Genomic DNA, 27,177 nt, shown 5'->3' with positions numbered 1-27,177 from the left:
TTACATAAGGAAAAGGGGCCACAGCCTAGAGAAGTGGGGACCTAGACTAGGGCTACCGGGCAAGTGGGGCTGAAAGAGCAAGACCACAGCCGAACTTCCACATGCCAGGCGTCTCCGGCCCTGCTTCCCCGCCTCCTCTCAGGGCCTGAGCTGTCCTAACTGGCGAGCAAGAGGGCCAGGCTGGACGACCCGTTCAGCAATGTGAAGCCAGAGGACTGATGTCTATGTGTATAAAGCAGGAATCAACCTCGAAAAGATGCTCACGGCTATGAGGGATGAACCACAGCGAGGTGCCACTTCCCATCCACCCGACGGCCCTCACCTGTCTCGGAGGATGGGGAGAGAAGCCCCTGGCCCGCACCCCCACAGCCGGGGGATGCCAGGACTGTAGCCACTTTGGGGAACAGCACGCAGACTAGCTCCACGGCGGGTGGGTAGACACCTCGGAGAACTGCCCAAGTCAAGTCCGCAAGGAGCCGGAGGGGGTTGTACCTCTGGACCCAGCAAGGGCGGGAAGGGTAACGAGGCACCTACACACAGCGGAGTGGTGCTCAGCCAGCAGAGGCACAATCACTGACAGCGAGTCTCAGAAGTTTGACGCTCAGTGAAAGAAGCCACGAGAGGCCACCTACGGGTCAGTTCTATTTCCACAAAGTGTCTAGAACAGGCGGGGCAGAAACAGACAGCGGCCAGGGGGCTGCCAGGGGGACAGCACCTCCCTTGCATGACTGTGTGGGTTCCGAGGACCTGCACCCCACATCTGTGCCCAGTCTCTCCGCCAGGAGTGAGTTTGGGGAAATAATGCTGCAGTGCAGCTCCTCAGCCCGAACCTTAGTTAAGAGTTAAAAATCATAACGGTTATGTGTTCCAACAAGAGGCAAAAAAGAAAGAATGAGCAAGAATCAACCGCAGGGTGATGGTGACCTGCTTAGCCCTCCAGGTCGGCTGCTGGGAGAGGCAGTCTTGGCTAGTCAGGACTGCCTTGTGCCAGCTGGGCTCTGCCACTGTTTGATGAGGCCCCACCTCTAAGATTTTCTTGGAGTGGTATGAACAGGCCTGCTCCATTCAAGAAAAATTATTTTACTGGCTAGAGACAGAGAGAAATGGATGGGGAGGGAGAGAGAGACAGAGACACCTACGCAGTACTTCCCCACTCATGGGGCTTGCCCCTGCAGGTGGGGACTGGAGGCTTGCACCCAGGTCCGTGAGTACTTCACCGGGTGTACCAGCACCTGGTCCCCAAGTTTACTGCGAAGTCATGGCAGAGCACTATTATACTAATGTCAGATATGTCTTTAAAAAACAGAGTTGGGGCCAGGCGGCGGCGCAACTAGTTCAGCACACACATTACAGTGCACAGGGATCTGGGTTCAAGCCCCTGGTCCCCACCTGCAGGGGGAAAACTCCACAAGTGGTGAAGCAGGGCTGCAGGTGTCTGTCTGTCTTTCTCCCTCTCTCTCTCCTCCTCTCTCAATTTCTCTGTCTCTACCCAATAAATAATAATAAGAAGAAGAATCAAGAGTTAAAGAGGATCAGACAGATAGTAACATTCTGAGCCTTGGAGCCACGGGGAGCTGTGAGACTAAACAGCCGGAGGCTTGGAGGACGCTGGTCCCTGAAGGGGCACGGACTTCCCTCAGAATCACCCTCACCCGGCATGCATCACAAAGACTTTTCGCTCTTCAAGGAATAAGTACGAATTGTGGAACAGGAGGATCTTCTGTGGGAAGTGTTATACTAGGCTGAAAGTAGCCCAGCGCATTCTACGAGTATCAAAATCCTGCTTGTGAGTCAGGGTTGGCCGTGGTCGGCCTGGACCACTTACCATATGGACTACTTCTGGGTAAATGGGCTCTGTGATCACATTCCGGTTGTGGGTGATGTACTCTACCATTTCACTCAGAGCGGCTCGCTTCACTTCCTTCCACTTCAGGTCACTGAGCGGGTCGGAAACAAAGTCGAAGAGGACGCAGCACTGACGTAACTTCTGGATAAACAGCTTCTCTTGGTCAGCAGGAGGAACATCTGAAAAGCAGAAAGCAAATGAAAATGGCCACAAAGGTATTTAACTCTTGCGCCATCAACTGTTTTTATTTCAGACAGAAACCCCAGAGCACTGCTCAGCTCTGGCTTATGGTGGTGCGGGGAATTGAACCTGGGACTTAGGAGCCTCAGGCAAGAGAGTCTGTTTGCATAACCATCACGCTGTTTCCCCTGCTCAGGGAGGGAGTTTTTTTCTTTTTTTAAATTTTTTTTTAATGTTTAAATTTTTTTTAATTTTAAAATTATTATTTTTTAATTTTTATTTATTTCCTTTTTGTTGCCCTTGTTTCCATTGTTGTAGTTATTGTTGTTGTTGATGTCGTCGTTGTTGGATAGGACAGAGAGAAATGGAGAGAGGAGGGGAAGACAGAGAGGGGGAGAGAAAGACAGACACCTGCAGACCTGCTTCACCGCTTGTGAAGTGACTCTGGGGGGAGAAGTTTTATGAATGGTCAAACAGAGCTGGAAGTCTCTCTCTATCCAAAATAAACAAATAAACAAATTACTCTTACACCATCATTTAATTGGGCAGAGGATAAAGCAGAATGGCTATGCAAAAAAGACGTTCATGCCCGAGGAGCTGGGCAGGACTCTGCCCTCCAACACCCCTCACCCCCGTTTGGTCATTTTTCCAAGTCCATGTCTTGGTCTGCACCGGCCATATGGCCTCAAGCTTTAGGAGAGGACTGGCTGGTGGGACCAGGCTCCCCCCACGCTCTGTGTGCAGCTGCCGTCACCCAGCCAGAGAGAATGCAAGTGTCCATCCACCGACGAGGGTTACTTTGCTAGTAACTCAACTTTTTGTTAGATGTCTCTCAAAGTTTCATGATTTTCTCCTAAAAATATGTAACTTGCTTTTTTATTCTTGGGCGAGAGAGAGCATCATGCCTGATACACCAAAAGTCCAGATCCAATTCTCAGCACTATCTTGTGCCAGAGCTGAGCAGTGCTCTGGTAAAAAAGAACAAATGGGGCTGGGCGGTGGCACACCGAGTTGAGTGCACACACCACAGTGCGCAAGGACCTGGGTTCAAGCCCTGGTCCCCATCTGCAGGAGGAAAGCTTCATGAGTAGTGAAACAGAAATGCAGGTGTCTCTCTCTCTCTCTCTCTCCCTCCCTCCCTCCCCCCTTTCCCTCTCAACTGCTCTGTCTCTATCCTCAATAGTAAAAATATTAAAAAAGAAAAAAAACTTTTCCGGCATCTGTTGTGCTGTTGCTACTGTACATGGTATTTACGTTCCCCCCCCCGACGGCACCGCCAGCAGTGCCCGACCTGGAGCAGGCACGCCTGGCTTTGCTATCTGGTGCCCTGCTGGCTCAGAGACAACTCCAGTGGATGCCGTGCGGCCCAGCAGTGCACGGGGGTCTCGGAGCTCCGCGGCTCCCTCTCAGCCGGTTGTGCTCGCCATCTCGACTCTGAGTCTGAGCTCTGTCCAGGATGGCCCGCCGTCGGGCAGAGAGGTGAAGACCCGTAGCTTCAGTGCCCAGTGGGCCTGCCCACAGAGACGGCGTGCAAACGGGGAGTAGTGCCTGTCAGGCAGGTGGAGGCGATGGCCAGCTCTCTCCAGGCCTGGGAGGAAACACCGTCTGGAAAGCTTCGTTCACACACAGTCCAGCTCTGTGCTGGCAGAAGACGCCGCCGGAGCAGGCCTGGTTTAGCCGGGCACCCAGGGTCGGGAGAATCTCGCTGACACAAGAACAGGAAAAGCAGCTCCCAACAGAACACAGACTTAGGAGCCAAGCACATTCGGAGAATGGCGGGGAGGAATACCTTACTTAGGGAATCAAGTGGAACGGGGACTCTTAAAACGATGCACTTAGCTACAAGACCAAACATCTTGTTGCTGTTGTTCATAATGTTCGTATTTGTTCCTAACCCTGAGAGCATTTTAAAAATATTTTATTTATTGGGGGAGTCGGGCTGTAGCACAGCGGGTTAAGCGCGCATGGCGCAAAGTACAAGGACCGGCGTAAGGATCCTGGTTCGAGCCCCCGGCTCCCCAGTGCAGGGGAGTCGCTTCACAAGCGGTGAAGCAGGTCTGCAGGTGTCTGTCTTTCTCTCCCCTTCCTCTCTCCATTTCTCTCTGTCCTATCCAACAGACATCAATAGTAACAACAATAACTACAACAACAATAAAAAACAAAACAAGGCCAAGAAAAGGGAAAATATAAAAATTTTTAAAAATTTAATTCATCATTATGTAGAGACCAGAAACGGGGGGTGGGGGGGAGATGCCTGCAGCCCTGCTTCACCCTTGTGAAGCTTTCCCCCTGCAGGTGGGGACAGTGGCTTGAACCTGAGTCCTTGCACACTGTACCTTGTGTGCACCATCCCTAGCCCCTCCCAAACATTTCTTTTTTTAAAAAAAAACATTTTATTCATTTACTATTGGATAGAGACAAAGAAGTTGGGGGGGGGAGGTAGAGAGGGAAAGGGACAGAGAGACACCTGCGGCCCTGCTGTGCTACTCATGAAGCTACTCACTGCAGGCTGGGACCAGGAGCTTGAACCTGCGTCCCCGCACACTGTAACGTGTGCGCTTAACCAGGTGCGCCACCACCTGGTCCCCCAAATAATTTCTTCAACACAACACCCAGGATGAAAAAGAAAGTCTGTCTGAACCCGTACAGCCACGGACTCATGTTCAGAATAAGCAAACCCTGCTGGTAAATGAGGACAAGCCGTGTTGCTGACCGCGAGTGGGAGGCCCATTCATAACTAGAGAGGTGCAGCTGACTACGCCTTCTAACACGGCAGCAGACACCAGCGGACCGACAGACAGACAGTGTGATGACAGGCACGCTGCTCCCAGTGTGCCGAGTGGGTCTCACGCCTGGGCACGCAGCCTCGGGGACTCACGCTACATGGGGGGCAGCACATTCCACTCTGAGCAGGGCAAGAAGCACATCGCACGCGGTCTCACAGCCTGCCGTGAAAGGGGCGACTGCACGGATGGGAAGCACACACACTGGGGGCTGCCGGAGAACCTGACCTGGTGGCCCTCCGCCGTGTCTGCTTCGCAAGCCCCACTGAGTTCTGGTCCCTGTGGAAGGGACAGAGCTGCCGGTCCCTCGGGCTTTGCTCCTGTCCAGGCCTCTCCAGGCGGCCCCAGCAGCCAGGTGTGTCCCTAACAAGCCAGGCCTCAATCTGCCTGCATCTGGCCGTGCCTAACACAATCACCACGACTGCTGGCACACAGCTGCTCGGGTGGCGGCAGAGAGGGCAGCCGCCCCTAAAACCAATTTCTCTGTGTGAGCATGCTGGGTCACAAGGAGTGTAACTAGATTTGAGTGGGTAGACATCGCTCAAGCTGGCAGGCTGAGGAAGGCTCCTGGTGGGGCTGGCTCACCGGAAGCTCCCATGGGCGACTGGGGGGGGACAGTGGGAGGTGTGGCTGAGCCAGTGGGGCCCACGGCTCCTGTACCTCAGTTTCCAGGAACAGCGCTCAGAGACCAGTGTGCTCCTGTTCCTGGTGAGGTAGGCACACTCACCGCAGACCAGAGCAGGGCGTCACTGGCGGGCACTGCAGGGGACAACAGAGCCAGGGCCTGGGGCTCCAGGAAGGCTCCCTGCACTGCCTCTCCACCCACGGAGCTTCCTTGGTGCTGTCCGCGGTGCTGACCGAGAGCCCAGGGCCCAGTGCATGGGGAGCAGACTCTGCCTGCTGTGTCTCCCCCCCAACCCATATTATGATGGGAGAGGAGCACATTTCATGGTTCCAGAACCCCAGTAAACAGACAGGAAATGCATAAATCACGAGGTCTGGGCCTGCCAAGGAGACCGTAGGCGGGACTCAAAATTTAATTAAGCCATTTTTTTTTTTAAGATTTTTAAAAATTTATTTATGAGAAAGATAAGAGAAAGAAAGAACCAGACATCACTCTGGCACATGTGCTGCCGGGAACTGAACTTGGGACCTCATGCTTGAGAGTCCAAAGCTTTATCACTGTGCCACCTCCCAGACCACTCCAGTTCTTTTTATAGCAAAATCAAGTGCTGATTTAAGTTGATCTTTTTTTTCTTTTTCTTTTTGCTTGCAGGGTTACTGCTGGGGCTTGGTGCCTGCACCACAAACCCGCTGCTCCTGGAGGCCATTTTTCCCCCTTTGTCTCGTTGTGGTTATTATTGTTGTTATTGATGTTGTTGTGGCCCTGTCAGCTGCAGTGGGATTCACCCACACTCTCCACACCTCAGGGCTCCCTCCTGCACTGGTCCTCATAAGCCCCCACCCGCAGCCGGAGAGCCTCTCCCTGCCCCACCCACTACCTGCAGCTGCTCTGGGGTCAAACGTCTGCCAGCCAAGCTCAACCAGAGACCCTGGGCCCCAAAAGACAGAGACGGGAGACTTTCCTTACTGTGAATGAGCTTTGCACACCCCCCAGCCACCGCCCCCCCCCAGGAAAACGCTTCTCCGGGAGTCTGGGAAGACAGGGAAACCACAGGAAACACCGGCCAGCAGACCAGCCTTTCTCAAGGACTTCTTTTTTCAAAAAATTTTTATTATCTTTTATTATCTTTATCTTTATTAATTTTTATTATCTGTATTGGATAGAGACAGCCAGAAATCAAGTGGGAGGGGGTGATAGAGAGGAAGAGAGACAGAGAGACACCCGCAGCCCTGCTTCACCACTCGTAAAGCTTTCCCCCTACAGGTGGGGGCCGGGAGCTCGAACCCAGGTCCCTGCACATTGTAACATGTGCTCAACCAGGTGCGCCACCACCGGGCCCCTCAAGGCCTTCTGACCACACGCTCACCGCGACCTGGATGCTCGGAGGACTGATCTCCAGTGCGGGTCGACTAGAGGTTTGATTCCCGGCTTTCCCAGCTTGTCATGAAGACTCCCTGCCCTCACCCCACTGCAGATCCCTGATAAGAACCAAAGAGCGTCCGAACGCGGGAATCCTTTCCACCCTGGCAGCCCGGCCCCGGCCCGTGATGTAAGGGACTCGGAGGGTGACTGCAAGTGGCCGAGCTGCCCCTGCGGGTCTGAGCACGTGGGGAAGTCTCTCCCGGAGAGTCCAGGGGCCCCACCGGCAGCTCATCTCCAGGCGGGGTGGCCCAGTGCAGGGAGAGAGGGCCACCGCTCGCTTCCCCAGTGACACCCGACACCAGTGACACCCGCCACAGCGAACCCCTTGACTGGCCCCTTGACTGACGCGGCTGTGCTCAGGCCAAGGGAGGCCGGGTGGGGAGTGCCGTGGGTGCTGACGCCGGCCGTCCCCGTGCTGGGTGCCCCCATTCCCCACACGAGGCTGCCCTCAGCTCACAGGACGGCCTTCCCAGGGACCCTTCGTGGGGTGGGCGAGTCCTCCGCTCCCCTCCTCAGGCCGCCTGACAGAATGGACTTGGCGGGAAGACTCAGATGCCAGGAACCACAAAGCAGCAGGTCACTCACGTTCCCCGGAAAGTGCCCCTGAAAGCTCGGCTCTCCACTCTGCTGGCGGCTGTGGATTACTTGCGAGGTGGGGGAGACAGTCTGCGGGTCTCTCTCTGGAGAGCAAACAGCGCGGCTCGGCCCGCCCGGAGACACCAGTCAGCAGCACAGGCGGCAGCAGCGCCTCCTTCTGGCCGGACATGTCAACACGCCAGAGACCCAAGCAGGCCGCTTAAGGGAGGTGCCACTCACAGGCCAGAGGCCTGGGCACAGCGGCCCGGGAGCCCTCCCTCCCAGCGGACACCCGCGTCGAGTCTGCCGGCTGCACCCGGATGTCCCCTAGCCAGGGAACCCCGCAACTACCATGCGGCAGCTCCAGATGCAGATGGGTGAGAGCCTGGGGGCTGGGCAATCACGGCTGAGTGAGATTTCAGACCGGTCACACTCCCGGAGAGATGTGAAGACTGGCATTGCCTTACCACCCAATTAACCAAGCAGCAAGAACATTAAAAAAAAACCGAGACAGAAAAGCTATTTTGGGAGTCGGGCTGTGGCGCGGTGGGTTAAGTGCACGTGGCGCAAAGCGCAAGGACCGGAGCAAGGATCCCGGTTCGAGCCCCCGGCTCCCCACCTGCAGGGGAGGCGCTTCCCAGGCGGTGAAGCAGGTCTGCAGGTGTCTGTCTTTCTCTCCCCTTCTCTGTCTTCCCCTCCTCTCTCCATGTCTCTCTGTCCTATCCAACAACGATGACATCAATAATAACTACAACAATAAAAAAAAAAGGGGGTCGCTAGGGAGTCGGGAAGTAGCACAGGTGGCGCAAAGTGCAAGGACCAGTGTAAGGATCCTGGTTCGAGTCTTTCTCTCTCCCTGTCTTCCCCGTCTCTCACCATTTCTCTCTGTCCTATCCAACAATAACAACAGCAGTAATAACTACAACAATAAAACAAGGGCAATAAAAGGGAATAAATAAATAAATATTTAAAAAAGTTTTAAGAGAAGCAAGGGCAACAAAAGGGAAAATAAATTAAAAAAAAATTAAAACATAAAAAAGGATCGCTGGGAGTTGGGCTGTAGCGCAGCGGGTTAAGCGCAGGTGGCGCTAAGCACAAGGACCGGCATAAGGATCCCGGTTTGAACCCCGGCTCCCCACCTGCAGGGGAGTCGCTTCACAGGCGGTGAAGCAGGTCTGCAGGTGTCTGTCTTTCTCTCCTCCTCTCTGTCTTCCCCTCCTCTCTCCATTTCTCTCTGTCCTATCCAACAATGACGACAACAATAATAACTACAACAATAAAACAACAAGGGCAACAAAAGGGAATAAATAAATAAAATAAATATTAAAAAAAAAGAAATGGTTTATAAAAAAAAGAATCGCTATAAAAGGCCACAGTCGAGAGTCGTGCGGTAGCGCAGCGAGTTAAGCGCACGTGGTGCAAAGTGCAAGGACGGGCCTAAGGACCCTGGCTCCCGCCTGAAGGGGAATCGCTTTACAGGCAATGAAGCAGGTTTGCAGGTGTCTGTCTTTCTCTCCCCCTCCTCTCTCCATTTCTCTCTGTTCTATCCAACATTGACGACATCAATAACAACAACAGTAATAAAACAACAAGGGCAACAACAGGGAAAAATAAATAAGTATTTTTTAAAAAAAAGGTCACAGTCTCGCGTGAACCACCTCACTCAGTGGCAGTGCCCACATCCTCAGAGGTGGGCGGTGGGCCACCAACAACCAGAGGCGAGCGACACGACAGTCCCGAGACCCACAGGCCTCTGCAAGGTCCAGGGACACCAGAATGACTTTGAGGAAGACCAAAGCCGAAGGACACATACTTCCTGACTTTACAAATTCCAACAAAGCTACAGTCATCAAGGCTGCAGCACAGAGCGAGGAGCACAAAAGTCCAGGTAGACACACACACACACACCCCGGGGCTTCCGCCAGCCTGCCAAGCCTATTCAGGGGGAGGGAAAGTCTTGTCAACAGATGGTTCTGGGAACACGGGGCAGCCACAGGCAAAAGAACGGAGCTGGCACCTCACCTAGCACCCACCGGACACAAAACTAACCCAGAATGGACCCGACCGGACTGCAGAGCTGAAACTACGAGCTATTACTGCAGGAAGAAAGCGCAGGCACCAAGCCCTGAACTAGGCAGTGGTGCCTTAGACAGGACACCAAAGGGCAAAGCAGACAGACAAACTTTATCCAAAGACTTTCTTGCTGCAAATCGTTCCACCCAACAAAGTGAAGACACCCCACGTGCTGGGAGGAGGCTGCAGGGCACCCGGGGCTCTGCATGTCACACCAGCCCCCTCACACCCCTGCTCCGCCCCAGTCTGCAGAGGCCACCCCTCAGCCCAACCTGTCCCCCACTCCCTTCTTAGATTCCTCTGCTCCAGAAGCTTCTGGAAACCCTCTTGGCAGAAGATGACACCGGACATGCTGGTGTTGTTCCCAGCAGAGCTGGTCTGGACAGCCTCCACGCCTGTGCGCCAGTCACCAGACACGGTGACAACTGACACGAAAGGAAACGGGTCATTCAGCAAACTGAACCCCACAAGGCAAGTTCAGTCCAAGCAGGAGGGTGGAGTCCTTTCTTTTTTCCTCTTCACTGTCTCACTGGTGTGCCACTGCTCCTGGCCAACTTTTTCAGCTAGAAAGACGCACAGGGCTGGGTGGTGGCGCACACGTTAGCACGTGCAAGGACCCTGGTTCAAGCCCCGAGTCTCCTGCTGCAGGGGGGAAGCTTAGCAAGTGGTGATGCAGGTCTGCAAGCCTCTCTCTTTCTCTCTCACTGTTCTCTTCCGATCCTCTCAATTTCTGCCTCTATAAAAAACATTAATAGAGGGGCCGGGTGGTGGCGCACCTGGTTGAGCGCACACGTTACAGTGCGCAAGGACTCAGGTTTGAACCCCCGGTCCCCACCTGCAGGGGGGAAAGCTTCACAAGTGGTGAAGCAGGGCTGCAGGTGTCTCTCTGTCTCTCACCCTCTCTACCCCTCCGCTCCCTCTCGATTTCTGACTGTCTCTATCCAATAAGTAAATAAAGATAATAAAAAAAAATAGAGAGAAGAAAGACAATAAGACATACGGGGAGATGGGGGGAGGGAGAGAGGGAGGGAGGAAGGCACCACACACCAAACCTCCTTCAGGACACGGGTCCCGCATGTGACAAAGCGCAGGCTGCTGGGAGCCACCCTGCCAACCCTCTTTCTTCTGCTTCAGTCTCTGAGCAGGTGACAGGTCCACATGGTACACACACACACACACACACACACACACACACACACACACACACACACACACACACACACACGAGAAGGCCTGCGCGCCATGTTTAGTTTGTCTCTCTTCTGCCTTCCGTCACGGAATCCGAACAGGGTCTCTGCCCCGCCCCTCCCTCCCGTGGCACCCCTGCTCTGACAGTCTCTCCATGAGCTGTCCCGCCAGACACACAGCCTCTTCGGGGTCTTCCCCTCTCTTACCACGTCGCTCCACACCGGCCGAATCACTCCTGGTCCTGGTGGCCTTCTGGGACCAGCCGTGAATCCGTCAGTTGTGACTTCGGCTGGGGCATTGGCCCTGCCCACCGCCACTCCCTGCTCCGCCGTGCGGGCTGCAGCGCGCACCGACGTGCCCCTTCCCCGCCCCGACGGCGACCAGCTCTCACTCTCGGTGTCAAGCTTGGCGCCCACTGGCTAGGTGGGCTTTCTGAAGATGTGTCACAGGAGCGAAAGAAAGCTGAGGTGGCAGAAGGGCAGAGCTGCTTTTTGCTCCTTTGCCGTGTGAAAGCTCTCCTTCCTACGGGAAATGAACTCAGCTCGAGGTCTGTTTCCCTGTGCCCCTGGGCTGTGGGGATGCCAGACCACCAGCTCCTCCACCAGCCAGAACATCTGGACGGAGGGCACGAGAGCCAAGACCGAGGAAGGAGCCGTTGATCTCCGACCATGGAAACACCCGTCATCATCACCAGAAAGTGCGGACAGGTCCCACTTAAAAACAGCCAGCTGTCAGATACAGAAAGCCCCTCTCCCCGTCTGCCCAGAGCTCCACATTCTCTACCGGTGAGACCACCCACCAGATTCTGTCCAGACCAGCAGGAAGTTCAGGTTCAGTGCCGGAGACTCTCGTCAGCTGTGCTGAGGTGTCCGTCCCTGTGGATGAACAAGCCCTTAGGCCAGTGGACAGCAAGCCTGGGTCCTGGTCTTGTGTGCAGAAGGAAAGGGGCGCGGGCGCGGGCATGGCCTTACCTTCCTCTCCCAGAGTCTGCATCTCTGCACCCTGTACCTAGCCGCCACCATAAGGTGCTCCCGGTGCCCTGCCTCTAACACTGTGCAGAGATCTCTGTGACAAAGCAGCCTGCAGGAGCGGCCTCCGCTCACCCCGAGGACGGTGAGTCAGAGAGGCCAAGTGCCCATCCTGGCTGTCACCAAGCCCTGCTGGGACCTCGGGGCCAGTCAGGAACTGCTCAGCCTCGGTTTCCACGACTGGAAAAATGGGGCTAATAACACCTGTTCGTGACCTCGGAGGAGCAGGGAGGCTAATGAGCACCTGTGGGCAGCTTTGAAGATGAAAAGGCTCCTGGGTGCCGACGACAAAAGCGCAGAGCCCGGCTCGGCCCGGCCCGGGTGCGTGTCCGGCACAGCGTGGGGGTGGGGGTGGGGGGAGCGGGGCCCCCGGGAGCTTCTCCTCGAGGCCGAGCCACCGGGGGAAGGTCTGGAGATGGCAGCACACGACACGCAGGGGAGCGGGAATCACGTCTGCTCGGGGGCCGCTCGGCCTGCGGCTGTGGCACTAGACTGGCGGGGCTCTGCCCTGCCCGGGGACCCGGCACTGCCTGTGCGGCCGGCACTCTCACTCTCCCCAGCTCTTGAAAGGAGCATTTGAATTTCCGGTGTGGTCCGCAAAATGATCTGGGGGTTCAGAGTCTAGCTACCATTTAACTCTGATGTTCTCCCTCTGGACTAAACATGAGGCAGGAAGACCGACCGGCCTCCATAAGCGGGTCTCCGGCTTGGCCAACACATCCTGTCAGCAGACATCCCTTAATCTCCAGGTAACTAGGACAGTCTATGCTGGGTTAACTGGCAGCTGCGACTCACTGCAAATTAAACGCGAAGCTTGTGGGTAATGTTCTGCAGGTTTACACCGAGTGACGCGACTTGGAGTGACGTGCTGTATTCGTATTCGATTCAAAGCAGTTCACACCCATCAGGAGAGGTACCCGGAGCCTCATCTGGAGAAATCATGTCAGCAGCTGGGAGGCAGCACAGTGGATCAAGCGTATGAGGTCCTGAGTTCAATCCCTGGCCTCGCATGTGTCAGAGTGATGCTCTGGTTCTCTCTCATTCACAAATAAGTCTTTAAAAAAAAAAAGCCTAGGGGGTGGGCGGTAGCACAGTGGGTTAAGCGCATGTGGCATGAAGCGCAAGGACCTGCGTCAGGATACGGGTTCGAGCCCCCAACTCCCCACCTGGAGGGAAGTAGCTTCACAAGTGGTGAAGCAGGTCTGCCGGTGTCTCTCTCTCCCCCTCTCTGTCTTCCCCTCCTCTCTCCATTTCTCTTTGTCCTATCCAACGACGACAACATCAATAACAACAACGGCAACAAAATGGAGTAAATAAAAATTAAAAAAACAATAAGGGCAACAAAAGGGGAAATAAATAAAAAGAATCTCTTCTAAAAAAATAATAAAGCCGACTTACAGGACAGGACTCAAGCTGCTCACTCTCTGAGCAGTTTTCTTAACTAGACTTAAAACAAAAGAACTCTCCTCTCTCCTGTTGCTCTGTGCATTTTTGTTCTCAGGGATGAAAGCTGGGATGTAAATTTAAAACTTCTACCAATTCTTTGAAAATGGGTAATTTAACCAGATGCATTAGGAACAAGGCACACGCAGGTTCCGGAAGGTACAGCCCAGAGCCCTAGAAGGTCTGGGTCAGAGCGTCTGTACTCCGGAAACCCACAAAACAAGGCCTTCGGCATCCAGTAAAACACACTGAGTGCAGGCACAGAGGGCCAGGGCCGCGCTCCCAAGCAGAATGTGTGCGAGGCCCACGGGAGCCAGCCCGGCAGACCAGGCCCTGGAGGGACGGTGCCGGTGTCCTGCCCACGGTGGCTGGGCCCTGCCTTCAGGCACCCGCCTGCACTGGTGATTCCTATCTGGCCAGGTTCCGGGAGGAGTGTGTGTGACAGTCCCGGGGACGGTCGAGGCAGCCGGCAGACGCTCCACAAGCCGCCTTCTCCCAGATTGAAGCAAGCGAGCGGGAGGAGGGGCGGCGCAGGCGCCACCCGAGAGCAGGCAGTGAGGGGACACGGGGCGGCGTGCACCGCGACGGGAGGAGCCCAAGTTCCTACAATGTCCTCCTGCCAAATGCTTATCTGAAAGATGAAGAAACAACATCGTTGGGACTTCCTTGTCTCTGTCTTTAAATAACATGACCTTCCGGCTTTATTCTTATTTTGGATAAAGACAGAGAAATTGAGCAAGGAGGGGGACAAGGAGAGAGACAGAGAGACACCTGCAGCACTGCTTTACCACTTGTGAAGCTTTCTCCCTGCGGGTGGGGGCTGGGGACTTGAACCCGGGTCCTGTGCTCAACCAGGAGTGCCATAACCTAGCTGCCCGCTTTTATTCTTTTAAAGCTTTATTTTTGTCGGCTGGGTAGACAGCACAGTGGTTCTACAAAAGCCTTTCATGTCTGAGGCCCTGAGGTCTCAGGTTCAATTCCCAGCACCACCATCAGCCAGAGCTGAGCAGGGTTCTGGTGTGTCAGCCCCCCTGCTTCACTCTTCCTCTATCTTTCTCTTATTAAAATGAAAAGAAACACATGTTTATTATTAAAAAAAGACTTGTTTTATGAGAGACGAGGGAGGCCTGAACACACACCGATGTTTGAGATTTACGCACATCGTGTCTGGAACAACATACAGCAAGCTCCCCCACACTCGTTTTGAGCTGCAGGGGGAGGTAGGAGACTGATTTGGGGGATACTTTTTCCTTAAAAAAAAAGTTAAAGTGGCTGTTTCCACATATAGATTTTTCTTCAGGAACCGTATTTCACTGTATTTTACCGCACGCAACGCCAGGACGAGCCTGGGAGCCCAGCGCTCTCCACTGCACTACCTCGGGAAACACCCTGAGAGCCCCACAGACAGGGCCAGCAGCAAAGGGGAGGAAGGCGCGACTATCTGCCACTTGCAGCTCCACAGAAACCAGCCAGGGTGTGGAGCCTGAGGGACGGACGGCTCTGGCACACGGGCAGCCGGCGGCATCCCTGCTCAGCGCCCACTGCTCTCAGCATGGGAGCGGGGTCGGCCCTCCACGTCGGCACCAGGACGCCCAGTTTGTGGCTTCACAGGGGGGCCTCAGACTGGGCCGCAGGCACAAGCTTCCCGAGGCCTCACTTCTGCACCAAGCTGAGTTCACGTCTCAGGGCCGTGCTTCCAGAAAAAGAAGTGGCCCCGCCAGCTTGCAGGCCCGACTACCGGGCGGGTTAGAATTCGAAGGGTGACATGGGGGTTGGGCGGTAGCGTGGCGGGTGCGGCGCACGTGGCGCAAAGCACAAGGACTGGATCCCGGGTTCGAGCCCCTGGCTCCCCACCTGCAGGGGAGTCCCGTCATCCCCTCCTCTCTCCATTTCTCTCTGTCCTACCCAACAACGACGCCATCAATAACAACAATAACTACAACGACAATAAAGAACAAGGGCAACAAAAGGAAAAATAAATAAATATTAAAAAAAATTAAAAATAGACAAAACCAAAGTATATATAAAAGCAAGCAAACCAAAAAGCTTAAAAAGAAAAAGGAAGGGGGTAAAAATAATTAAAAGAAAGACATGGACATTATCTTACCTGGACTAATCACAAATAGAGTTCCTTATGAATCTGATGTCTATGTTAGCTACGGAGGGAGCCGGGCACTGTTGAACTCCCAAGTTACCATGTGCAAGGACCCGGGTTCAAGCCGCCAGTCCCCACATGGCCAGGGGAGAAGCTCCAAGAGTGCTGAAGCAGAGGTCCAAGTGCCTTTCTCTCTCTCCCCCTTCCACCTCAGTTTATCTCTGTCTCTATCAACAAATGAATGGATATATTTTTTTTAAAAAAGAAGGGTGGGCACAGAGAGCATAATGGCTATGCCAAGAGATTCCCATGCCTGAGGGTCCAAAGTCCCAGGTTCAGTCCCCTGCATCACCATACGCTAGAGCTGAGCAGTGCTCTGGAAAAAACAAAACCAAGCTAGGGGAGATGAAATCGCTCGTCTGGATAGTGTGCTGCCCGAGAGAGCCGGTCCTCACACACTGCAGGAAGCTTCGGCGCCGTGGTCTCTTCCACACTCTTCCTCGCTGTCTCTGGAGTTCAGCTAAAGTGGCCCAGGTGGCGGTGGTGGAACCAGGGAGGGTCTGCAAGCATGAGGCTCTGAGGTGGATCCTCAGCACTGTGTGCGTCAGAGTGGTGCTCTGGCCTCTCTTCCCCTCTCCCTCTCTCAAGGTTCAGCCAGGGGAGGGTGGAGGGTGGTATCAGGTGCTGATTCTTGTTCTACGGCAGGGGTGAGATGGGAGGGTGCCGGGCAGCTCTGCGCTCACAGCAGGGCTAGTACACACTCCAGGATCCCTGACACTCGCTTCTTGCAAGGGGAAGGGACAGGAGTCTGTGGGAGGGGAAAGGCTTGTACGTGGGCACGAGAGACAGACCACGAGCCTCCCGACGAGCGGAGGCAGCACAGCCGTGCACAGCTGAGACGTGCCGTTAGGACGCATCTGACCGACAGAAGGGGAGAACCACACACCGCCAGCACCACAGCCGCCACTTTAAGCACTTTAGGCGGAGTCACTCATCTGACTCAAAACCCAGAGACAGACCGTCTAGTCCCTGTCCCTCCGGCTCCCGGCACCGAGAGGGCCCTGTTCCATAGGCCAGGCGAGCTGGTGGAGGCTGGGGTGGGGGCAGGGACGGAAATGGCCCGCGGCTTCCGGTCCCCACACTAACTGAGCATCCCTCTCCAGCTCAGAGGCAGCCTCAGCTTCTATCTTTGGTGCAGTTTAAAGGGTGGTACAACTTAAGAGATCAGTAAAAACCGACAGTCAACAAGTACCATTCAGCAAGACGGTGCAGGCACACTATAAGCTGGTGGGGCACCCCAGTGGCGGGGCTGCCAGCAGGACAGTGGCCCGCCGGGGTCTCACCCCGCCTGGTTATCTAACTTGCCTGCCAACACTGGGGGAGAGCCCACTGCTCATGGCTGAGGAGCGAGCTGTACGGAGGCGCCAGACCACCACACACTTCTTCCCAAAGCAGAGCCCGGAAAATGCTTCTCTCAACTGTCATCATGAAGTCTACACAGTCACTCCCCTAGACCAGCAACCGCTGGGTTTCGAATCTGCTGTATTTGAAGTCAGCTTCGGAAATCCTGATCTTTGTTCTGAGATTCTGGTCTGCGTCCCGAGAGCAAGCCTGCCTGCTACACCACAGGCCCGGCCCGCACGAGAGGAAGGGCACGACTGCACACGCCCATGTTACTCTGCCCAGCTTTCTCCAGCTGTCCTGGGAAAATGGTGCATAGCTTTCATCAGTTGTTTTCTGGTGCCAGAGACAGAGTTCAGCCTCACGCAGGCAAAGCATGCACCCTGGGACCGTCTGGTGGAGTCCCCAGCCCCCACACCATGGAGGTGGCTCCCCACCTGGCAGGGAGAGACCAGCAAAGTGGTTCCTGGAATTTGCCTTCTCAACCACTGCCCTACACAGCTGCTCACCGCCTGGCTAAGGCCGGCCCCACCACCTAGTAACTAGCAGACATACCAAGTCACCCTGCTCGCTGCCCGGCTAAGGCCGGCCCCACCACCTAGTAACTAGCAGACACATCAAGTCACCCTGCTCGCTGCCCGGCTAAGGCCGGCCCCACCACCTAGTCACTAGCAGACACACCAAGTCACCCTGCTCGATGCCTGGCTAAGGCCGGCCCCACCACCTAGTAACTAGCAGACATACCAAGTCACCCTGCTCGCTGCCCGGCTAAGGCCGGCCCCACCACCTAGTCACTAGCAGACACATCAAGTCACCCTGCTCGCTGCCCGGCTAAGGCCGGCCCCATCACCTAGTAACTAGCAGACACACCAAGTCACCCTGCTCGCTGCCCGGCTAAGGCCGGCCCCACCACCTAGTCACTAGCAGACACACCAAGTCACCCTGCTCGATGCCTGGCTAAGGCCGGCCCCACCACCTAGTAACTAGCAGACACACCAAGTCACCCTGCTGGGGTCCGTTAGAGAAGCCACTTCCTGTTCCCGCTTGTCAGTACTGAGTGCTCAGACTCCAGGCCCACAACGCAGACCTGCCCTTAGAGTGGAGTCTCATGAGGGAGGGACTAAAGGAAGTCCACGAGAGCCGCGGCAGGCGCAGAGAGGGCCAGCAGGAGGGAGACAGCCCGGCAGAGCACACCCTCTCTGAACCCACAAGCAGTCGGGATGCAGCACACGGCAGGCATCAGCAGGAGGCCACACTGGGGCGTGTTTGTGTGCGAGGGATGAGCGCCGGGGCTTCCGATTCTAGAACACAGTGGGGGTAACGATGCCTCAGTGGGCTGAGTGGATTCAGGCAGGACACAGAAGCACCTGCACACGCTTCCTCTCTGTCTGTACCGCCCACCACAGCAGCTTGGGGAACATGGAGCTGGCCGGGGGCTGGGGCCCTGAACTGGCCTGCAGGTTGGGGACCTTGGGGAGGAGAAAGCCCAGGGCGTGAGCCGCTCACCCCCAGGCAGGACAGCAGGGAGGAGGCAGCCTGTGTCATACCGGTGACAGGTGGGCAGGGCACTGTGTGTGAAGACTGAACCACCTGCAGAAGTCAGATGGACCCAAACCCACTTGCTCTTGAGTTTCTGTCTGTCCTGTCCCCAGGTTTAAACACACACCCCTTTCCTGACTAGCACTATTTTCTTGCACTGTTCTTCATAATTAACATACTTCAGTGACAAATACTAGGAGTTATAATCAGAAATCTCTGGAAAGACATTACACAAAGTTCAAGTTCAAGGGCATGCAGACTTTACTGGCACCCCCCCACTACCTGTTAACTGGTTACACGCTGCAGCACGGAGACCATGAAAGAAGAGACCTGTCGCACAGGAGCGCCGCAGGGAAGAGGTGGGTTTCCAGGGCTGGGGAGCCAGCACGACGGTTATGCAAGTGATTTCATGCCTATGGCTCCGAGCTACCAGGTTCAAGCCCCAGCACCACCACCCCAAGCCCGAGCTGAGCGTTGCTTAAAAGGCCTCACCGTGCTTGCTGTCTGCATGACATCCAGATGTGTGTGGAGCTGTGCAGTGAGCCGGGGTGCCGTTCAGCTCGTGAATCACTGGCTTGATCTTCTGAAGGGCCTTCTATTTCGGGCTTCACAGACAGAACGCTCCTCTTTGGTGTGAGGGGTGAGCACAGTCCTAGGTGCCTGTGGTCCCTCGTGTACTCTGTCTTCACCTCCTGCAGCCGTGCTGAGCCCAGTGTGAACACTTGTGGGGGTGGCAGACTCTGCCCCCAGGAAATGGGCATCACAGAGAAAGCGGTTTGTGCTGTGCTACAGACACACACACCCCCCCCCCCCCCCCCGCCAGGGCCACTCCCAACCCCTCAAAGGCAGACTCAAGGGTTAGGGAGGCAGAGTGTTGAGAGCACAGGACTTGTGTGCCTGAGGCCGAGAGCCCAGGATCAATCCTTAGCACTCTACAATGCCAGAGGGGTATTCTAGCTGGTGTCCATCTCTCTCTCTCTCTCTCTCTCTCTCTCTCTCTCTCTCATGAGAATAAAAAAGCTAGGGGCTGGGCAGGGGCACACCTAGGTCAGCTCATATATCACCATGCACAAGGACCTAGGTTCCAGCGCCCTGGTCCCCACGTGCAGGAGGAGGAGGCAGTTTCACAAGTGGTGAAGCAGGCATCTTCCTCCCTCCCTGTCTCATCTTCCTCTCAATTTCTGTCTGATAGAACAGAATAAAAAAGCAGTATTAAAAAACCCTTTAAAATGTGATTTTTAGACATTTATTCATGTATTCACTTATTTCGACAGAGACAGAGAAGCACTGAGAGAGAGAGAGAGGGAGAGAGAGAGAGAGAGATCAGAGCGCTCTTCAATGCAGTGGGGTCAGGCCTCACTGGGGTCACACACATGGCAAAGCAGTGCACTAACAAAGTGAGCTACTTCATTCACCCTTAAATGTAATTCTTAAATAGAAGATAATTCTTGTGAATTAGAAACAAAGAGTTCAGCTAAGGGCAAAAACAAGATTCAGGCAGAAACAGACCACTTCTCTCTGGGCCTGGCCCTCCCTGCCCTCCATCCAGCGGCCACAGTAGGTACCCTCCCCACCCCCCCTTGGGAAGGAGAGCCCCGGGGGCTGCTGAGTCCACACCGGGGGGCAGAGGGGAGCTTCCAGCGAGCGTACTGTCCTGTTCTTAACAGGCGATTCCGAGTCTTAGCGGAGGGCGGGCCTGCACCTGCTCATGACTAAAGCACCAGATGCGCCCTTACTCTCGGCTCGCGGCTGCCCTCACAGCACAGAATCTCCAGCACCCAGAAAGTTCCTAAGAAAGTGTGTCAGTCCCAGACTAGGATGGCGCTGTCCGGGAGCTGGGTCTATTCAAAACTCAAGTGAAATGCAAGTCAGTTTCTCCATGACATGAACCCATCAGCTGGGTGGCAGGGCCCCACGGTGGCCGGCACAGGACATTCCCGCCTGGCAGGCTGTTTCCTGGACAGCGCTGGGGGGGGGGGTAGGACCAAGTCATGGGGCTGAATTTACAGCCATCAAGTCCCGGGTGACATTCTTACTTTCCACAGACAGAAAAGTCCACTTTCGATTTCAGTGTACCCCTTTCAGACTTGAACTTGTTAGAGTGTGCTGTTCCACTATGTTCATCTCAACCCTTGCACTATTTAAAATGTTTAACGTGATTAAGCCAATTGGGTTACTGCTCATCAATGAGCCCAGAGAAGATACTGTTTACTGCAAACCCTGGGCCAGAACATTGCTTCCTATGCCAGCTGAGCTAAGGCTCTGCTTGGCACATGGGGCTAGGCACTGGCCATAAATGAAGAAATAAATAAACACAAGGCATGAAACCATTGCACGAAAAGCCAATAAAACACGGGTATGAACAGAGCATTGGGGGAAAACACTATAAACAGGTCGTCAAAAGGTTCGGTGAACAATCACAATTTTTATTTGTAAACGTGCCTTTGAAGAAAAAGAGTCCAAGGGGCCGGCCGGGCAGTAGTGCACCAGGTTAAGCGCACCTAGTATGAAGTGCAACGACCTTGCGGAGGGATCTTGGTTTGAGTCCCGGCTCTCCACCTGCAGGGAGGTTGCTTCACAGGCAGTGAAGCAGGTCTGCAAGTGTCTTTATCATTCCCTCTCTCTTTCTCTCTGTCCTATTCTATTAAAAAACAAAACAAGGGAGTCGGGTGGTAGCGCAGTGGGTTAAGCGCAGGTGGCGCAAAGCAGAAAGACCGGCGTAAGGATCCCGGTTCGAACCCGGCTCCCCACCTGCAGGGGAGTCACCTCACAGGCGGTGAAGCAGGTCTGCAGGTGTCTGTCTTTCTCTCCCCCTCCTCTCTCCATTTCTCTCTGTCCTAACGACATTAATAACAACAACAAAAGGGGAAAATAAATAAACAACAAAACAAAAGGCCCTCCCAGGACAGTGGATTTGTAGTGCAGGCACCCAGCCCTAGCAATAACCCTGGAGGCAAAAAAAAGAGTTCAAACAAAACAAATCACCTGCCTGGCTTGGACTCTGGCCCAGCACCGAGGGCAGGTCACTGCTCCTTCCCTGCAAAGACCTCCAAGTCAGCCAGAGAGAGAAGGCCACCACAGGCTCCTTTCCCCTCCAGGCACATCATCACCCTGTGCCTCCCAGCTCCCAGCTCCCTGGCCGGGTGGCTCCCTCCACTCAACAGAAGCTCCTCTGGCGGGGGCTTGGTCCCAATTATGTTTGATGACCGTCAGTTCTGAGCATAAAGGAAAGCTCCTAACTGAATCACAAACTGATGGTTAATCTAAAAGCCGGGATCAATAAGTTGATTTTGCTATACCTCATGTTAATGTGCTTGCTTAGAAAAGTTTATATGGGCAAACCAAGAATTCTGCAAGTGCTCTGTTAGATATCATTCCCAATATCTGAGCCAAAAATTGATTATTTTCCCTTAAAACAAAAACAAAACAAAACAATCCTCCTGTCTTTTTCAGGTTAATACTTCACTACTACTTTCCCCCTCCACAACTAGAAAGGAACAATCAACCACTCAACCAACAGGGGAAAAAAACTAAACTGGTCACAAGATCCTGGAATAAAAATAAAAAAAAAATCAGTTTTGTGTAAGTTATAAGATCAAACAACTGCACATCTAAATAAACTCACAGATCAAAAGAAGTAGTACACAAGTATCTAATGGAATCAGAAAACTCACTAACCAAAACAATATTTGTGAGAAAAGACTTTAAATGTATAAAAAACGGGGCTAGGAGGTGGCACCAGCTGTAGAGAATGGACTTTGCATCCTGAAGCAACAGAGGTCCCTGCACTGCCATAAGCCACAGCTGAGCAGCGGTCTGGTATTAAAAAAAAGAAAGAAAGAAGTGAAGAAAGCAAGCAAGCAAAAGGGAGGCGGGCGGTGGCGCAGCGGGTTGAGCGCAGGTGGCGCAAAGCACAGGGACCGGCGTGAAGATCCCGGTTCGAGCCCCCGGCTCCCCACCTGCAGGGGAGTCGCTTCCCAGGCGGTGAAGCAGGTCTGCGGGTGTCTGTCTTTCTCTCCCCCTCTGTCTTCCCCACCTCTCTCCATTTCTCTCTGTCCTATCCAACAACTACGACAATAATAATAACTACGACAATAAAACCACAAGGGCAACAAAAGGGAATAAATAAAATAAATATTTTTTTTAAAAAAAAAAGAAAGCAAGCAAAATTAAGGGGGCGGGCGGGACGGGGAAACATTTTTAAGGATTTTTTTTTTTTTTAATTTAAAAATCTATCCTGTGTATGGAGTAAAATTAGCTGACTGCCATCAATCTAAATACCATTCCAAGAGCTCTTGCCCGCATGGTGCCTGCAGTTCACACCTCTGCTCTCTCTCTGGCCCACATTTTCTCCCCTGGGCGCGCTGCGAGAGAACGAATTCCTGGCCCAACCTGTGAGTCGGTCCTCGTGGACGTTCATCTCGCCAGGTTCGCTGGCGGACAATGGACAGAAGCAGCGACAGCCGCCTGTCCCGCCGGCCCGGGTCCTGCGAGCGCTCCCCGGGTCCACGCTGGGACGTGGGGCGGGCGGGCGGCTAGTCACCTGCGGGTCTCGCCTCTCGCCGGCTCCGGGGACAGCCCGGCCGGCTGTCACACACTTGAAAGCGACCGGACGGAGCCGAACATTCACTTCAGTCCCGAACTTTTCGACCGCAGACAGAAAGCCGGCTCGCGCACCGCTGCACACAGCAACTAAATAAACTCGGGCCGCCCCGGGCCGCCCGGGCACCCACACCCGGGACTGGGCGCACCAATGCCGCTGCATTCCGAGCCCCGCCGACGGGGAGCGGTGCCCACACCGCTGCAAACTTGGTGCCGGCTCCGGGGTTCGAGCCAGACGGCCGCGCCGACCCGCCGAGGCGCAGCCCGCGTCCCGCGTCCCGCGTCCCCGCGCGCAGGAAGGCCCCGGCCGCCGCACCCCGTCCCCGGGCCCCGGAGCGGCCGGCCGGGCGGGCGACTTCACAGCCTCGGCCCCGGCGCGCCCCGAGCAGGTGGCGGAGGGCGAGCCCGGCCCTCGGCCCTCGGCCCTGGCGCGGCCGGGACCCGGTGTGCTGAGCGCCGCGGCGGCCGGCCCGGCCCGCGGGGACTTCCTGCTCCCGGCGCACAATGGCCCCGCCGCCCCCCGCGCCCGCGCCCACCTCGGATGTGCAGCAGGGCCACGGGCTGGAAGGGCCCGTTGGAGCTGGCCGCGTCCACCACCATCCTGCCGCCCGCCTTAGTGCATGTCAACATGGAGGCTCCGGCGCGGCGCCCCGCTCACGGCCAGGGCCCGGCCTCCATTTTACTTTAAGACGGCGACCCGGCGCTCTGCGGCGGCCGACGGCGCCGTGACGTCAGCGGCCCCGCGCGCGCCCATTGGCCCGCGGCCGCCCTTGGAAACGACGCGAAGCCCGCGGCGCTGTCAGCACGGGGGGCGGGGCCTGTGCCGGGGGCGGGGCCAGGGCTCCTGGAGGCCCCGCCCCGCCCCGCTGTCAGCCGCGAGAGCCCGCGCCCAGGCCACGCCCCCGCCCCCCGGCCCGCCCCGCGGCGGTCACCTGGGTGACCACACCAGCGCCCGCATCCAGGCGCAAGGCCCCTAAGCAGGTCGGGCTCCTCCGCCCGCCTCCCACCTCCCCCCGCCCAAGTCGATTTTTCTCTTGCAAAAATTAGTTCAGAAAATGGCAGGAAAGGGGAGAGCTCTTCTGGTCAACTTTTAGAAGGGGTCACTAATGGAAGGGACGCGTATTCCCTGGCTGTGGAAGCTGTTCTAAGTCATGAGACCAAGCACAGTATTCATCTTACAGATGCCCAAATCTTACTTTTATTTCAGTTTCAGGTATTTTGCTTAAATTTTTAAAAAATTGTCCTATGATGTAGAGCTTGTCAAAAAGAAAAACCAAAGAATATCATTCCAGCACACGCAGGGCTCGGGGCTAAGCCTCAGGCACACAGGTTGGCTTCCCTAGTTCCAAATTAGAATTAAAAAATTGCAAAAGGTATTTCTTTCTATGGATTAGTATTCAAAGCTGTTGCTCAGATCTTAATTTTTAACTTAAAAAGAAGTTCATGTCAAAAGCTGTCGCAGAGAGAAAACATCACTTCTGGAACTGGAGTGTCTTGGGGTGGGGTGAAGGGAGTGGGTTGGAGAGATGATTCCCTGACACAAGGAAAGTCATGACTAGCTTCAAACAAAAAGCACGTGTAAGACACACCTGCCAGGCAGAACCAAGCATTCCTTCGTGTGCCTATGTCAGTTTGTCCAAATCAATGTCTCCTCTTCGTAAAGTTTAAGAACACAAAAGTCCTCTGGTCCCTAACATCACTCACAAGGCTAATAAACGCTTGTATACCATGTGCAAGTCAACGAATCAATTGCCACAATCCTTCAGGGCTGCTTTTTAAATGCCCTTTCATTAGCAGGAATGTAGTTTTATTTTTATTTTTTATTTACTTTTTGTTGCCCTTGTTTTTATTATTGTTGATGTCGTCACTGTTGGATAGGACAGACAGAAACCGAGAGAGGAGGGGAAGACAGAGAGGGGGGAGAGAAAGATAAGACACCTGCAGACCTGCTTCACCACTTGTGTCTATCTTGCTCTCCCCCTCTCTGTCTTCCCCTCCTCTCCTTCTCTGGCCTCTCTCTCAGATGAAACAAGTAACATTAAAAAGGCAAAACAGGAAAAGCAAACCGAGCTCCACCCAGCCCCTTTCTACAGCAGATGGTTTAACACCAAGAGCAAGTGCTCTGGGTTGAGGCTCTGGCTTCGGGTTCTCTGGGCTCAGGACGGCAGCTCTCTGCAGAGAGGGATGCGGGTGGATTCACACACAGGTGCCATCAGCACTGGGTGCGCGGGGGGCTTGGCATGGGGGTCTTGAAGCATATGCTGACTGCAGGTCTGTGCTCTCTAAGGAGAGACTACCCTCAGCTAAGTGTTCAACAGGAGACTGGGCGGGGTGCACTGTGTCCACCCTGACATGGAATATGCAGGAGTGAAGGGGAGTGATCCCCTACACTCTCTCTGTAAAATTCACGGGCAACAAGTCAAAGCAGCGGCAAAGGCATTTCCTGATGTATTTTTCCTAATGATCTCAGATCAAAGGATCTCAGCTTGTGAGTGATTTCTCTCCATACTCATCAGAAGCCTTAGGCACAGAAAGCAGTTCTTTAAACTGGAAACCATCCTGGACAACATTGAAAGATCACCAACAATTAGGTAACAGGAAGAAAGAATTGTAATACTTGAATCAATAAAAACAAGGAGTGATGTCTTTTGTTTCTTTTTTGGGTCATCTCTGGTGCTTCACCGCTCTGGGCTGTTGTAGACAAGTGGTGGTGGGGGGAGGGAGAAACCACAGCACCAAAGCTTTCCTCAGTGTGGTGGGGGCCAGGCTCAAACCTAGGTTGAGTGCAAGGCAAAGCAACACGTCGTCCATGGCAGCTGTTTTCCTGGCCCAGGGTGTTAACTGCGGCACCAGATACATGAATACTAACCATATGCAGAGGCCCGTTCTCCCAGGTGATGTACAGCTCTAAGCCAATGCTAGCCAAAATCCATATGGGGAACGGGCGCAAGGATCCCCGTTCAAGGCCCCGGCTCCCCACCTGTAGGGGAGTCACTTCACAGGTGGTGAAGCAGGTCTGCAGGTGTCTGTCTTTCTCTCACCCCCCTGTCTTCCCCTCCTCTCTCCATTTCTCTCTGTCCTATCCAACAACGATGACATCAATAACAACAACAAGAATAACTACAACAATAAAACAACAAGGGCAACAAAAGGGAATAAATAAATATTTTTTAAAAATCCATATGGGTTGCCTTCCTTTTCTGAATACTTAACAAAATGATTCTAAAGTTCACCTGGGGAAAAAAAAAGGCAAGAAGAACAAGAAAGGCTCATTCTCTAGACTAGTGGTGACAGTGTGACGTGAGACAGGAAGCAGTAAATATATTCAACAAGTGTCAAGCATTTCCCACAGACACAGCCACATCTATAACCTGAATGACAGAAATGTAGGGCTGACACACATCTGACTGGACCTTACGTTCTTTTTTTTTTTTATTATTTATTGAGAAAGATAGGAGGAGAGAGAGAGAGAACCAAACATCACTCTGGTACATGTGCTGCTGGGGATTGAACTAGGTACCCTACATTCTTTCACACATATTGAGCACTGCGATCCGTAATTATCACATATAAGCAAAGATCTATGGATGGACAAATCAGAATATCTGAGGGGGCTGGGTGGTGGCACACCTGGTTAAGTGTACACACTACAGTGCTCACCGGGTTCAAGCCCCTGGTCCCCACTTGCAGGGAGAAAGCTTCACAAGTGGTGAACAGTGTTGCAGGTATCTATCTCTCTCTTCCTCTTTCCTTGTCTCCTCCCCCTTCCTCTCAATTTCTCTGTCTCTATCCAATAAATAAAATAATCTTTTAAAAAGCTAAACAAATAGTCCAGGAGGTGGCACAGTGGATAAAGCACTGGCCTCTCAAGCATGAGGTCCTGAGTTCAATTCCTGGCAGCACATGCACCAGAGTGTATCTGGATCTCTCTCTCTGCTATCTTTCTCATGAACAAATAAATAAAATCTTTTAAAAAAATTAAACAAAAGCAAAATCCTTTAAAAGGTCAGTGCATATGGGGTAGGGCTCTGCTTTACCCTGTATATGACCCATGTTGGGGCCTGCCAGGCCCTCACTGCATTGAACAAAGATTCAGTGCCATGACTTCTTTCCCCCTCTCTCTGCTTCTCTGCCTCAGTCTCTATCTGCCAAAAAAAAAAAAAAAAAAAAAAAAGAAAAAGAAAAAGGCGACACAGTAGATAAATAATTGCATTCTCGCATTCTCAAGCATGAAGTTCAAGTTCGATCCCCAGCATTGCATGTGCCAGAATAATGCTCTGAGTCTCTCTCATGTTAGCCAGTAAAGGAACCTTTTAAAAAAATCAGGCCAGAGGGAGTCGGGCGGTAGTGCAATGAGTTAAGCACAGGTGGCACAA

At 54.0% G+C, this 27,177-nt stretch overlaps 1 protein-coding gene across 10 annotated transcripts in view; it reads right to left on the bottom strand.

Moving 5' to 3' along the window:
* The window catches only part of PPP2R5C (protein phosphatase 2 regulatory subunit B'gamma), a 146,040-nt gene that overhangs the window by 43,320 nt on the left and 75,543 nt on the right, over positions 1-27,177 (bottom strand). For 6 of the 10 annotated variants that reach the window (XM_060181042.1, XM_060181038.1, XM_060181039.1 and 3 more), the window contains exon 4: positions 1,826-2,025. In XM_060181042.1, coding sequence (XP_060037025.1) covers positions 1,826-2,025 — 200 coding nt within the window. Of the gene's footprint in view, positions 1-1,825; positions 2,026-23,337; positions 23,517-27,177 lie in introns of those variants that run through there. The other 4 variants (XM_060181045.1, XM_060181044.1, XM_060181046.1 and 1 more) reach the window with 4 other exon arrangements.

Source organism: Erinaceus europaeus, chromosome 22, assembly GCF_950295315.1.
Source record: "Erinaceus europaeus chromosome 22, mEriEur2.1, whole genome shotgun sequence".
NCBI lineage: Eukaryota > Metazoa > Chordata > Mammalia > Eulipotyphla > Erinaceidae > Erinaceus > Erinaceus europaeus.
The sequence above is the reverse complement of the archived record's forward strand: the minus strand, read 5'-3'. Positions and strand labels throughout refer to the sequence as shown.